The 15,162-nt window shown below is 49.1% G+C and overlaps 1 protein-coding gene across 2 annotated transcripts in view; it reads right to left on the bottom strand.

Annotated features, from left to right (window-relative positions):
• Nucleotides 1–271: 271 nt before the first annotated feature.
• Nucleotides 272–15,162, bottom strand: part of LOC147672970 (sulfotransferase 6B1-like) — a 195,422-nt gene continuing 180,531 nt past the window's right edge. The window contains exons 7-8 of one of the 2 annotated variants that reach the window (XM_086947845.1): nucleotides 14,534–14,690; nucleotides 272–535 (exon numbers count right to left, since the gene is read on the bottom strand). In XM_086947845.1, coding sequence (XP_086803971.1) covers nucleotides 405–535; nucleotides 14,534–14,690 — 288 coding nt within the window. In that variant the 3' untranslated portion in view covers nucleotides 272–404. The remainder of the gene's footprint in view (nucleotides 536–14,533; nucleotides 14,691–15,162) is intronic. The other variant, XM_086947846.1, reaches the window with a different exon arrangement.

Here is a 15,162-nt window from a genome sequence, read left to right as displayed (position 1 = left end):
GCCCGGGTTTGATGACGCAGAATCCCACAGAGGTTCGCACGAGAAGCCAAAACTCTCTAGTGAAGGCGCTGGACAAGCAGAGAGCCTGTGACGAGACCACCGAGCTTTGCTTGACTGTTATCAAGGGCCAGCAGCCCACCCGAGCCCCAGAAGCACCCCTCGCTTAAAGGAGTCAGACACTGGATTCTCGAGAACAGGGTTTTCTTTTCATAATGAAATAGTTTCAAAGTAAACGTCGAAGATTTCAAATTAATAAAATAAGTACAGTAGATGCATTCTCAAAAAGCTATTTATTCACCAAGGCAGTGGTGTCAGATTTAAAATAATTCTCCACTCAGATCTTGTAATTGAGGCTGGGCGTGGTTTCTGGCTAATGACGTCACAGGCAGTGTTGAAATGAATGTTTAGCTCTTGCAGTGAGTTTTATAATTCATCATTTCTCCAAGTTTGGTTCCTCCTAAACACTCTTCAAACTTTGCATCCATCTCCCGGCTTTGAGCTTCAGAGAAATAGTTTTTCCAGTCTCCGACATCACCTGTGCAGGAAAATCAATAAATCAATATTATCTATTGACAAGGGTGGCTGCATCACTCAGTATCAGCAGACATGGGATACACGCAGGGTTGTTTCACCAGGGGCTAAAACTGAAATATTCTGCGCGTTAAACAGATCATTATTGTAAATGTCCTATTTCATGTCAATGACGCGACAAGAACTTATATTAAAGAAAAACACAAAACTCCAGAATGCCAGCCCCAGGGCTCCAGACAGGGGAACCTCCATTTCATTAGTTTCCAAACTGGGGAGCCCCCTTTACCTTCTAAAATGTGGAACTCGACACAAACCGCGAAAGAAATGGGACAAGGAGGTAAATAAATGACACAAGAAAACAGTGAGGGGGTAAAAGGGGCATTAGAGTAGGGACAGAGAAGAGGCTATAGGTTGAGACATTAGGGGATAGTAGGGAAGAGGTTTGAGGGTTGGATGATGCACACGGTACTGGTCCAAGGGTCTTTCTCTTGAGGTACTAGAGTATAGACACGGATACTAAGGTATAGGGATTTGGGTATACACAGGTTTTGAGGCGCTAAGGTATAGGCAGAGGTAGAGGAACTACAGGACAGACACAGGTTGAAGTACCAGGATATATGAGCAATGAAACACTACTAAAGTGTAGGCAAGTGTAGGAGTATTAGGGTGTAGGAAGGGGCAGAAGTACTAGGGATGAGGTAGCCCGAGGAACACTACGGTGCGGGTAGAGATCCCAGGGTACGGGAACTGTTAGAGAGAGATCAAGGGGGTGTAGATTTAGTAGGGTTTGAACAGGGGTAGAGGTACTAGGGGGCGGAAAGGGGTTAAGGTACCAGGGTATAGGCAATACTAGGGTATTGTCAGGAGTTGTGGTACTAGGGTGTATGTGCACTTGTAAAGCTACCTAAAGTGTAGCCATGGGTGAAAGTCGGGTATAGTAAAGGGTGGAGGTACTAGGGGAAAGGGAGGGGTTAAGGTACCAGGGTATAGGCAATGATAGGGGTAGTAGGGTATTGTCAGGAGTTGTGGTACTAGGGGTCATGGGCACAGGTATAGGTGGCTAAGGTCTAGTCCTGAGTGGAAGTAGGGTGTAGTAAAGGGCAGAGGTACCGGGGTACGGGTTGCACAAGAGATACCAGGGCTTTGTTAGAGCTTCTGGATACAGGAGGAGAGGTAGAGTGTCAAGAGTAGCTAGAGTTAGTAGGGTATGGGCAGAGGTAGAGGTACTATCGTGCAAGCAGGGATTAAGGTACCTTGGTAGGGGCATTAAGAATCTGTAGTAGGGTATAAGCAAGGATAGACATACTAGGTTATAGGGAAGGGTAGAGGTACTAGAATATATGGGTGGGGTAAAGGAACAAATGTGTAGTCATGGGTAGAAGTACTTAGGGTGTTATAAGGGGCAGACGCATTCGATTATAGGTAGCACAGGGCATACTTTTTATTAAAGGGTTGGTAGATTTAGTAGGGTATAAGCACAGGTAGAGCTAGGGTATCAGAAGGGAGAAAGGTACACGGGTATTAGCAGCAACAGAGGACGTAGGTAAAGAAGAATATAGTTGAGAGAGAGGAGGCAGGACCTAGGATAGGAATAGGGGTAAAGAGAGAGATGAGCATGATGGTGTGCTATGTTGGTGTGTGGCACGAGGGTGATGCAAGGGTTTCAGAATAAGGGTGGTATGAGGGTTTTCAGATTGGTGGTGGGGATGTCGTGTAGGAGATTCGAGTAGAGGGTGGGTCCATTGGCAAGGGGTTGATGCTGCTGGTGTTGTCTGCTGTCCTTCTTTTACAGTTGTGCCTTTGAATTCGGGAGATGCTTCGAGAGGCATGCTTTTGAAGTGCACAGATGCCCTAATTTCCTTGCCCTGGCTCCAGATAAACTACAGGGGGTATGCACCTCTTTGTGTCCAGACAGTCCACAGCCTATTCAAGTGTAAGTGGGTCTGGGCCCAGCTGCTTCCTCCCATCCTGCTAGTGATGGCCCATTGAGTCACACCTAAGCTCCCACTGGTGTGTGGCTGTCTAGGAAGAATACACAAACCCCAACTATGACCCATCAACAGTCATGTGACCCAGAGACAAGCTGCAGGCACCAAATGGCTAAGACAAGAAAATGGCAACTTTCTAAAAGGGACATTTTCAGCATTACAATTTAAAGTAGGACTTCACCATAAGTTTTAAATTGTGATTCCAGAGAAAACAAAAATGAAGGAGATACCTGTTCTCATTTGTAAATTGTAAATAACACATGTAATATGGTAATTCCAATGTTATCCTATGGAAGAGGTAGGCCTTGCCAGAAGTAAAAAACAAATATAAGAGTTTTGCTCCTACCAGGGAATGTAAAACTCAAAAGTACATGTTCAACTTTGTAAACACATTGTACCCTGCCCTCTGGGCTATTAATGTCCTACCCTAGAAGTTACTTATATGAATGAAAAAGGAAGGTTTGGGCCAGGCAAGAGGTGTCTTTTGCCAGGTTGACATGGCAGTTTAAAACTGCACACCCCGACTCTGCAATGGCAGGCCTGATGCATGTTTAAAGGGCTACGTCAGTGGGTGGCACAATCAGTGCTTTCAGGTCCACTAGTAGCATTTAGTTTACAGGCCCGGGGCACAGGTAGTGACACTTTACTAGGTAATTACAGTACATTAGGTATGAGCCAATTTACCATGTTTTAAGGAAAGCACGTAAGAACATTAGCACTGATCAGCAGTGGTAAAGTAGACATAGTCCTAAGGCCAGCAAACATAAAGCGAGCAAAACCAGGAGGTCTAAAGACAAAAGGTTAGGGAAATCCACGCCAAGGATGCCAGATCAAACACTTGTCAAACTTTTCATTCTGTCGCTTTCTTTCTCCATCTTTTTCCCGTAGTGTCCTCCTTTGCTATCAGTCTTTCTCCACTTCCTCTCAACTTGTCTTCTCTATGAGTTTTTCATCCTTTTTCTCGCTTCTGGTTTCTACTGTTCCCTCCTCCATATTATTTCTTCTGCAATCCTGATTCTTCTGTGCTTCCATCGGTTTCCTTCCTCCTCCATCTTTTTTCTCACTTCTCTCACTAATTTCCTATCCTCTGTAACCCTTTGTTCATTATCTCATCTCTCTCGCTCATCCTCCGGGTATGTAGCGCGCTATATAAATCTTTGACTTGACTTGACTTGACTCTTCCCTCCTTTTTCTTACTATCCTCTTCAGCCTTCAATTTCCTCTCATCAAAGCTACAATGTCTGGCTAGCAAAGGAACCGTTCGTCGTAGATAGCCAAATATATTCTTTGGCTACTGATTTGGTCATAGTTTACCTTCTAAAACAGAGACCACAGGCCAAAAGAATAAATAACCCACTGTTAAATCCAGGCAACCTACATGGGTCTTCACCAGCCTCACACACTCAGGGGCACACGCACCGGGGTCAAGGAGGGTTCACCGGCCACAGCCAGGTGTCCCAGCAGCTGAATAATGGTACAAAACCAGTGGAGAAGCACCAACCCAACCTGGTCACCATGATACAACTGGCAAAGACAGAAAAGGAGGCCTGCCAGCTGCTGGGCCTGGATGTGCCGGAGGGGGGCAATGACCCTGGGGCCCCTTCCTCAAGACGTGGAGAGCGACAAACATGATGGAGAAGACAAAGACAGGGGCGCTACTTGGGGAGACCGAACCAGGTAGAGATAGCAAAGGGACAGCTGGCGGCGCTGGAGTCCATCCCTGCAGTGCTGGCCAAATCAGATGAATCTTAGCACAACTAGTGCAGCGCAGCTCTCAATAGAGGTGTTGTGCGGGCGGTGGGGGTGGGGCTTAGAAACTTGGCCACACTATGGACCTCAAGTACTTCTCTGGCAGCCCAGACTGGCTGCGAGACTGATTTTGAACGTTTTACTCTAATAGTTAATTATTTCCTCAAGTTTTCAGGGGTTTGCAGTTTGAGGTTACACTCACTTTTAGGCTACACAAAGAACACTGCCCAAGGTTAGGTGGGAAGCTCCTAATGATAGAGGGAGAATGACATGACTTAGGTTGAGGAAGATGCCTTCACCTTTATCTTACACTAATGCAACGCCTGCACTTAGAGTACTCACCCTTAACGTAAGGAGACTCAACAATCCAGTGAAGCGCAAAGCAGTTGTCTCATATGTGGAAAACTCAAAGGCAGATATACCTAGTGGCCTGAGACTGTCACCTCCTCAGATCACGTGCCTTTCCCTGTCAATTTTTTTCTCCTCAGGCCCGACGAAAATGGCAGGAGTGGCTATCCTGTTTGCGCGTTCCTTCAGAGGTAAAGTGGTCCATAAAGAGGCTGAAATTACAGGTAGGCTACTTACATATCGGCTTACATTAGGGGGACTGACATTTTAGGGGGTTCCGTCTACACACGAAATGAAGACCAGGAGACGTTTCCCCACACAGCACTGACGGAGACAATGTCTGCAGAAGAACGTAGAGTATTAATAGGGGGGGATCTTAAGTTGGTGCTGGATGACACTCTCGATAGATCAGCACACCGTCAGGGGCATGCCGGGGCACTATCCGATGGTGGCCGCACCTTGCAGAGAGAGCTGGGGCTAACAGACCTCTGGAGGGTTTCTCAGCCCTGGTCATGTGAGTAGTCCTTCTATTCCAGCGCACGTAAAACTTATGCCAGATTAGATTATTTCTTAGGCACAAAGGACATGCATGCATCCATGAAGGGGATGGAGAGCCTCGCAGCAGCACTCCCTGACCATGCGGTAATCACACTTTCCCTATCCTTCCTTCTGACGAAGCGGCCCACACGACAATGGCGCCTACGAGATACACTACTGCAACACCCTGCGGTGGTGGCGCAGATCCGCCTATCTATTGAAGACTATTTAGCGCATAACGATCTTCCAGAGGTGCGTATAGCGACACTATGGAAGCGCTTAAAACAGTAATCCGGGGACATTTCATCGCGATTTCAGCAACAGATAATAAAATACGGACAGAGAAAAGAGAGGACCTGTTCCAAGAGATTAAAGAACATGAGCCCATACATCAGGGCACAGGGGCCCCAAGAGTATGACGCCAGCTGTCTACACTGCAGTCACAGCTAACCGCAATAGACTTAGATCGGACGGAGTACGCGGCCCTTCAGTTGCATCATTTTTTCCATGTGGGAGGGGACAGGTGCCGGCGACTCCTAGCCCATGAGCTACGAGTCCAACGGCAAACTCAGGGAGTACAGTGGATACATACAGGTACAGGAGATCTGGTGGCGAATGATAAAGACATTGTGAGCGCCTTTTTGGATTTTTACTCAGACTTATATTTGCCCCAACAGTTAGACACCTCGGTTAGAGGACAATATCTGCAAGGGGCACAGACATCCACGATGACCCCAGAACCGGCCGAGCAGTTGGATCGCATAGAGGAGGTCATTTCTGCAATTTCCCGTCTAAAGCTGGCGAAGTCCCCAGGCCCCGATGGCTTCACATCAGCATTTTATAAGACCTTCCATCCCTTAGTAGCGCTCCTTGATGAGTCTCTTTAACACGTTCGCTGAGCCAGGGTCCATTCCAGCCTCAATGCTTACGACCTCGATAATTGTGATTCACAAACCTGGTAAAGATAAATCTCACTGTAGCTCCTACCACCCATCTCCCTCTTAAACACAGACCCTAACTTTTTTACTGGCATCTTGGCCAACAGACTGAACCCACTTATGCACCCCCTGATCGACCAAGATCAAGCCAGCTTCATCACCCAAAGGCAGACGAGCGACAACACTAAACGGGTGCTTCACATGATCAAGAAAGCCTCACGAAGGGGGAGGAGCTACCAAGATGGTCACATGAGCAGAGAGCTCCCGAGACCCGCGCCGCCCTCTTGCATCTATCCTTTTGATATCCTGATTATTTCGATGGGCTTTTGAAGTTCTACTTCTGCTGATCCTGCTACACTTTCCAGGGCTGAGATCGGACTTCGGGAACAATTTCTACATCGTCATTCACTTTCTGGCCTAACCCCGGACGGGACCGGGGTCTCTGCTGCTCTGGCTGGCCGAGACGCAACTCAACAACAGCGGTCACCGGACATCTGCTCCACCGGAGTCATTGTCACTTTCACTTTCGGTATCCCTTCTACCTCCTAACTGACTGCTCTGGACGTGCTCCTCTTCTCGGACCACAGTAGTCTGACCCGCTGTGCGTTCTGGCCACAACCCTGGTCTCGCAGGCTACAATTTTGGGCAGAAGTGTTGATTTGGTGACCTACAGATCACTGCCATTTACACCAGGTCCAGAAAGGCCCTTCGGGGCGCTGCTTCTAATATGGCGACTAAACCCGATATTGAGAAGCGCAAGACAAAGGTGCCGACTCGTGGGGGCTCGGTTCAGTCCAATGTCATGGACCGCTACACACAACCGAAAGGTTCCCCCAGTGCTGCTGGCCGTAGTCTTGAGGACCCGAAGACGGACCTGGCGGCGACGTCGGAGGTGTCCCTCCAGGATCTCATGGCCGCCATCGCTGGGATCAAGACGGACATGGGGCACCAGTATGAGGCTATTGTCTCGAAGATAGACACGGTGGAGGTTGATGCCACCCTCATAAGAGCGGACTTGGCTAAGACCAATGAGAGGGTCAAAGCCTTGGACCTTAAGGCCTCCAGTCTTGTCACCGACATGGCGGACGCGCAGTCGGAGATCGGCAACCTGCGGTCATCGCATGATCTGATGGCCAGACGTCTGGAGGAGTACGAAAATAGGGCCCGACGGAACAACATTCGCTTAGTCGGGGTACCTGAGAACAGTGGTGATACTACCGTGGATCTACTGGTGGAGGACTTAATTGTGACTCATCTTGCTCCCGCAGGCCTTAGTAAGTTTTTTGCGGTCGAGCGTGCATACCGCTTCCCGGGTGGACAGACCAAGCCAGGGGCTCCCCCGAGGCCTATCATCGCTAGGCTATTCCACTTTCGGGATATGGACGCTATCCTCCAGGCCTCTCGTAGACATGGCCCACTGAAATACAAGAACAGCTCCATTTCTATTTACCCTGATTTCACTGCTCAAGTGCAGCGGCAACAGACGGGATTCCAGGGAGTGAAACGTCGATTGCGGGACTTGGGACTTAAGTATGCGATGCTGTTTCCAGTTTGACTTCGCATCGAGTACCAAGAACGCACTTTCTTTTTTGACCGACCGGACAGTGCTGGCGACTGGTTGGACTCGTTGCCTAAGGAAGACACTGGGAGTGGAGGCCCCGGAGGTGCGGATGGAGGTGCATCGGCACAGGAGTGATATTTTGGTTCTGGATGTCCGGTTTTGGGTCGCATTTATCGGCAGAGTTTTGTTTATATTTTCTTATTGCTTAGGCCCGGGGGTGCGGCGGGGTGGGACTGTCTCTCTTTCCTCCTCAGAGGTTCTTTGTGTAGAGTTTTATGAAGGGGCGACAGGCACACTGCAGTTTGGGGTGGCTTTTCAGTCAGCAGAGGTGGAGGGTGGGGGGTGGTGTAACAGGTTGTTGGTTGGGGGTGGAGGGAGGGGTTGTTTTTGTTTTTGTGTATGTTTTTCTCACGTGGTACAATCTCATTTGCTTTTATCCTTTTGTCTTGGGTTTCGAGAAGGGGAGGTTCGGGGGCTCTGCTGGGACGGGGGGGGTGATTTGAAATTGTTGTCTTGGAACGTTAATGGTCTGGGTGACAGGATCAAACGTGGTGTTGTACTTCAAGTTGTCAGACGTCATTCCCCTGATATAGTTCTGCTACAGGAGACCCATTTGATAGGGAACGCTTGTAAGGCTCTCGATAGACGAGGCTATTGGTTATTAGCGCATGCTGAGTTCACATCGGGCTCTAGGGGGGTCGGCATAATGGTTAAATCCTCCCTACCCCTTGAGATCGATGAAGTCGCCCTCGATGATCGGGGCCGGTATGCTGCTGTCTCTGGGCGGTGGGAGGGGAAACTGCTTACAATTGTTACTGTTTATATTCCCCCGGGGCACCAGGCTACCACCTATGCCGATTTTGGAAGGACTCTCCTAGGACTTCCGGATGGTATCCTTATACTGGGTGGAGATTTCAATTCGGTGGTTTCGGGTGAGTGTGACCGGCTACCCCCCAGGGTTCTGCCGGCGTCTCAGATGTGGCTGCCTGAGTTGCTTGATACTTTTGGGTTTGTGGATGTCTGGCGGATGTTGAACCCCACGCAAAATCAATACACTTTCCACTCTGGTGCCCACGGCAGCCTCTCGAGGATTGATTACTTTCTGATGTTAACTGCCCATACCCCCTTGGTGCGTGGGATTCGTCATCTTCCCAGGGGTATCTCTGATCATTCCCCCTTGATGCTTGAGGTTTGGGTGGGATGTTTTGGTGGGAGTAGGGTCCCCCCCTCCATCCTTGGCATTTCAGGAACCCTAAGCTCCGTTCGGAGCTTATCAAGGCTATTGACTGTTATTTTGATGAGAACGAGGGGTCCGTCTCTTCCCCTATTTCCTTGTGGGAGGCCTTCAAGACTGTAATACGGAGCTCTGCACTGTCCTTCATTGCCGCTGACAAGAAGGCCAAGAGGGAAAACTTGTTAGTCCTTGAGGCCGAAATCACCTCGCTTAAAAGTGACTTGGGTAATGATGATACCCTTGCAATCTTGCACTCCTTAGCGCTGAAACAGGCTGATAATAGGGCCCTGGTGACCGATGCTGCTAAGGTAATGCACAGGAATCAACTGGGCAGGCTCTATGATGTGGGAGATAAGGCTAGTAAGCTATTGGCATGGTTGGATAAGTCTGAGAGAATGAACCGTGTGGTGCAAGTGATCACCCGTGAGACTGGGGAATGCATGTCTGATCCAGGGGAAATTGTCGAATGCTTTGTGGACCATTTCCAAACAGTATACCGATCGGTGAGTGATAGAGACAAATCTGACTCCCGCTTGCTTCTGCGTGATATTGCGCTGCCCTGTGTGTCGGAGGAGGATAGGTCCGCTTTGGACGCGCCCATTACGGTGGATGAGGTTGCAATCGCCATACGGTCCTTGCGTTCGGGTAAGGCTATGGGGCCGAATGGTCTACCCATCGAGCTCTATAAGCTTCGGCCTGATAAGATGGCGACCCATCTGCGCAATATGTTCATTGATGCCTTTGAGGCTGGCCTCCTTCCCCTTGATCAGCGCTTGGCCACTATAGTCGTCATCCACAAGGACGGTAAGCCTCATGATTGTTGCACTTCTTATCGCCCTATTTCGTTGCTCAACGCTGAGCCTAAGATCCTGGCTAAAATCCTTGCGAATCGCTTGCTAACGGTTATCTGTGACTTGATCCATCCGGATCAGTCCGGTTTCATTCCTCATCGGAATACGACGCTTAATCTCCGTAGACTTCACGGTGTTCTCGCAAGAGCTGGGACGCTTACTGAACCCGCCATCTTGGCCTCGCTGGATGCCACGATGGCCTTCGACACTATTGAGTGGCCTTATTTGTGGGCGGCCCTCTCGAAGTTTGGTTTTGGCCCTAACTTTATCACGTGGGTACAGCTCCTGTATGAACGTCCGTTGGCCCAGGTAGTTGTTAATGGCAGAGTCTCTGGATCGTTCCCGCTGGGGCGCGGCACCCGACAGGGCTGCCCGCTCTCCCCCCTCCTCTTTGCTTTGGCATTGGAACCGTTGGCATCGTGGCTTCGGTGGGAGCCTTCGATTAAAGGGATCCGGTGGGCCCCGGACCTTGAGGATCACGTCTCTCTCTACGCGGACGATATTCTTCTTTACTTTACTTCCCCTCAGAAGTCCCTTAACGTGCTCTTTGATGTTCTCACCTCATTTGGGAAGAACTCGGGGCTCGTTATTAACTGGACTAAATCGTGTGTATACGTTATAGCGGGGGTGCTGCCTCCACTACCCCGTAAATTTCCGATCCAAGTGGCAGAGACTGGGTTCAAGTATTTGGGAATTTTCATTTCCCTGGATCCCTCTGTACGATACGACCGCAATCTATATGTTCCTCTTCGGCGCCTTAAACAAGACGTTCAATGGTGGCGCGGCTTGCCTTTGTCCCCACTGGGACGCGCGGCCCTTTTAAAAATGATGTCCCTCCCTAGATTTTTGTACGCCTTGCAGAATTTCTTTGACCCAGTTCCCTCTAGCTACTTCCGTGAGGGTGAGGGGCTTCAGAGGCAATTGATTTGGGATGGACGGGCTCGTATCTCCTTATCTAAACTCACGTTGCCATGGTGTGATGGTGGCATAACCCTTCCGGACATCAAGCGTTACTACTGGGCCTCACAGTTGAGCGCGGTCAACCATGTGACGTATTCCCCGGGCCCCGTCCCTGCCTTCGCTATGGACAAATTACTGTTGCCGGGTGGCAACTTCAATAGGGCTTTGTATTCGAAGGAGCCCTTCCGACTTCTGACTGGACCCACAAAATGTGCTGTGCATGGGTGGAGAGATGCGACTGTGGCTACGGGCTGGGGTGATAGGATGACGCGGCTGACTCCATTGTATGACTCTGAGCGGTTGGGCAGCCTGTGGCGAACGAAAGGGTTTGATAGATGGGATTTGATCGGTATTAGCAAGGTGGAGGATCTTTGGTCCAAAGGCACAGTTAAGTCCTTTGATGCCCTTAAGGTGGAGTATCAGCTGGACGACAGGGAGTATTTTCGATACCTTCAGGTGCGCCATGCCCTGGTCTCCGTGTTCCCTCCTGGGATGGAGATCCCCCAGTCATCGCCGCTTGAGGATCGGATTCTGGACGGCCACGTGCCGGACAGTACGATTTCCTTGATTTATAAAAAAGCTTATCAACACCAGAGCTGATCTTTTGGTGCGGCTTCGGGCCTCCTGGACTGCGGACGGCCTCGAACTAGACGACGAGGATTGGCAGATAGCGATCGCCTCCCCTAAAGAAGTGGCTATTCCAGCTCGCCTTCGTTTTGTGCAATTGAAGATCCTCCATCGAGTTTACATGACTGGTTCGTATGGGATACTCGATTGACGGGCTGTGTAAGCGTGGTTGTGGCATGAGTGGCACCTTTCTCCACATCATCTGGGAATGTCCGGTGGTCTCCGCTTTCTGGTCCAGAGTGCATGACATAATGGGGCGGGTCACCGGGGTCTCTCTTCTACCTGAGGCGCGTCGTTGCCTGCTTAATGTCTGGGAGCCTATGGATTGTACGGCCGCTCAGACCTTTTGGGTAACTCTTGGCAACATGGTGGCCAAGAGGGACATAGCGCAACTCTGGGGTTCTCATAGACCGCCTGGGATAACTGCCTGGAAGGAAAACATGGACTGGTGCATGTTTCGGGAGAAGACGGTCTATGAGGCTCGGGCCGTCCCAGGAAGTGGGGCAGGATTTGGTCACAGTGGAATGAGTACCGTGGAGATATCTGTACCCCTCCACTCGAGTACACTGCTGGTGTTCCTTCGTCCCCGTAATCGACGTTCCTAAAGACTGACCAATAAAATTTCTTTGTGATCCTTTTCGCCATCTCCCCGCCCCTCGATAGTAGTCGCTAAATTCTTAGAAATTGGCTTCCTCCTCCTCCCCACCTCACACCCCAGATATTGCTCCTACCGTGTGAGTGTTTGTGATGTTTGTTCTTGTTTTCATCAAAATTATAAAAACAAAACCTGGTCGATCCTTTCCTTATGGTGTTTGATGCCAGTGTACCGATATGTTGCGATTTATGGCTTTAATGTTACAATGTGTTGTCTGGTATCCAGAATTTTGTCATAGCGGCCGGCCCGATTGGGTTGTAGGCAGACGCTGTGTACTGTGCAGTCAGAAAATAAAGGTTTAAAAATTATTTTTTTTAAAAAGAAAGCCTCACGGGTGGCAGGCTACATGAGATTAGCAGTAGATGGCAAGAAGGCCTTCAACAGAGTACATTGGCCCTATCTGGAACAAACCCTTTCACATTTTGGTCTTGGAGAAACGATGCAGACACAGATTCCAAACTGTTATTGCTTCCCAGTGGCGACAGTTAAGGTTAATGGTCACACTTCTGAGCCCTTCCCAATAGGTAGAGGCACACGTTGTCAACCCTGTTGTTTGCCCTTTACATGGAACCACTGGCACAGAGAGTCAGGGACCTCCCTGATCTCACCGGGGTGCCCTTCAGGAGTGATCAACACACTATCAGTCTCTATGCAGACAATATTCTGATGATACTCTCCAACCCGGACACAGCACTCACAACTTTTTTGCGGGAGTTGGAGATTTTCGGCATGGCATCAGTGTTTTAAGATGAACATTGGGAAATCACTGGCACTCAACCTCTCTCGCCGTTCCCGAATGGTGGACCAGCTGATGAAACAGCACACCATCCAATGGTCGACTGACCACGTCCCCTACCTTGGGATCAACCTGGCATCAACCACACAGGCCACAGCAGATATTAACTACCACACACGCAGATCCACACCGATCTACAACGGTGTAAAAACCACCAGATCTCCTGTCGAGGTAGGATAGCGGCAACTAAAATGACAATCTTCCCAAAGATTTTGTATCTATTCGAGATTCTCCTCTTGCAGCTGCCCGCAGGTATGATCTCCAAGCTACAGTTTGAACTCTTTCAATTCATATGGCATGGGTGGAAACTCCACATGAAAACATGTATTAGCTTCCTTCCCCCTAGCGAAGGAGACCTGTAGTCCCTAACGTACAACTTTACTACCAAGTAGAGCAGTTACGCTTCCTGGTGGAATGGAGCTGTGCTGAATCAGAGAAACATTGGTTGTTCCAAGATAAAGCAGTCGCCAGCACATATCTGTCAAAGGTCCCTTGTCTGACGAAACCCCATAGGCCACGCAATCTCTAACTTTCTCAGATTACACAGGCAACTATGGTGGCGTGGGAACAGACTAGCACCGAATATGGCTTGAGCATATTTCCCTGACCCCACTCCAAGATAACCAGACTTCCCCCAGGGAATGGGAAATGCAAACTATGCTAGGTTGAGGCTCTCAGAGTGTTGCTCCATGGGCCACCTCTTCGACGTGGCAGGAATTCTCCTGTTCCATCAGATTCGCACAGACTTTGGCATTCCCGAGTCAGATCACCTTCAGCACCTACAGCTCAGACACTGGGTCTCTCCCACTATGAAAAATGTCTCCTCACTAAGACCTCAGGCAAGATGCTGATTTCCGAACTCTATGCATTACTGAACTCAAAGAATAAACACAAATACAATGCGGGCCAAGTCATGTGGGGAAGAGATCTGGGTAGGCAGCTGAGTAGAAAAGAATGGGAGGGAATATACTACAGAGCCAGGCATACCGCCACCAATGTTGCTCTCACTGAAGCCTTCAAAAAAATTGTTACTTACTGGTATTATGCACCGGAATGGTGACATAAGGCACTTCCTTCGCAGAGTGCGGACTGCTGGCAGGGTTGCGGACATCCCGGAACCTTAGTTCACGTATTATTAAGGGAATGCCCACTGCTGCAGCAATACTGGTCTCAAGTTCTCGATGAAATCGACTCCTATCTCAATACCCAGCTTCCACGATACACTACACACATAATACTCAACCTCCCAAATCCATTGACATACCCCCTGAAACCTAGAAGGGTGCTGCAAACAGGACTAGCACTGGGAGCCGCTGTGCAAAACATCCTTATTCACTGGGACACTCAACAAATACCTACCCACCTTGGCTGGCTCAACAGACTCCGGCATATCTTAGGTATGGAGACGATAACGCTTTCACTAGCAGGGCAGGGGTCGACGTTCAGGGAGCTGTGGCGTCTCTTCTTATCCCTAACAACACAAGAGTTTCATGAGCTCACGTGTCCTAGATAGTTGCGCATTCTGCGTCTCCCAGAGGCGGCTTTACAATCACCAACTTAGTTCCCTACATTTGGACACTGTAGCCTATATGTTTTAGCCTGAAAGTGAGTGAAGTGAGTGAAGGGAGGGAGGGTTCATTGATTGGGGGTCTGTGAAGCCCAGTAAGCACATGGTCCACTGATGGTTTTCTTTACTTGTTTATTATTGAAATTTTAATAAAAAATATTTGAACCATAAAAAGATATTTACAAACGTACCTTTTCGGAAAACATGGGAGCCCAAGATTCCATGCGTCTCTCTGGACCTTTCTTTCATGGCTTTGAAGCAGCCTCGTTCGGCGATCAATTGTATTTGCTCTTTAGTCAGATTAATCTCAAAGAAGTCGGCTATTTTCTGAACTGCCGCAGCCAGATCCTGAAATGAGGAAAGAGTTTGTCTTGAAACTTATGTTCCTGCACTGCTGCTTCGAAGACACAAGGCCTCTTTGAAGTGTCATTAGATGCCACCCAAAGAAAGAGTTTAGCTGTCTCTTGTCGAAGACCTATTGTGTACAATTCCAACATAGTCCCGGCGCTGTGACTGCTAATGTATAACACACAGGTGTCCCCTTACTTCCTTGTGCCGTGACTGCTAATGTATAACACACAGGTGGCTCATTAGTCCTGAAGCTGTGACTGCTAATGTATAACACACAGGTGTCTCGTTAGTCCCGGCACTGTGACTGCTACTGTATAACACACAGGTGGCCCATTAGTCCTGAAGCTGTGACTGCTAATGTATAACACACAGGTGTCCCGTTAGTCGTGGTGATGTGACTGGTAATGTATAACACACAGGTGTCCCGTTAGTCGTGGTGATGTGACTGGTAATGTATAACACACAGGTG

Source organism: Lissotriton vulgaris (assembly GCF_964263255.1).
Source record: "Lissotriton vulgaris chromosome 7 unlocalized genomic scaffold, aLisVul1.2 SUPER_7_unloc_1, whole genome shotgun sequence".
Lineage (NCBI taxonomy): Eukaryota > Metazoa > Chordata > Amphibia > Caudata > Salamandridae > Lissotriton > Lissotriton vulgaris.
The sequence above is the reverse complement of the archived record's forward strand: the minus strand, read 5'-3'. Positions and strand labels throughout refer to the sequence as shown.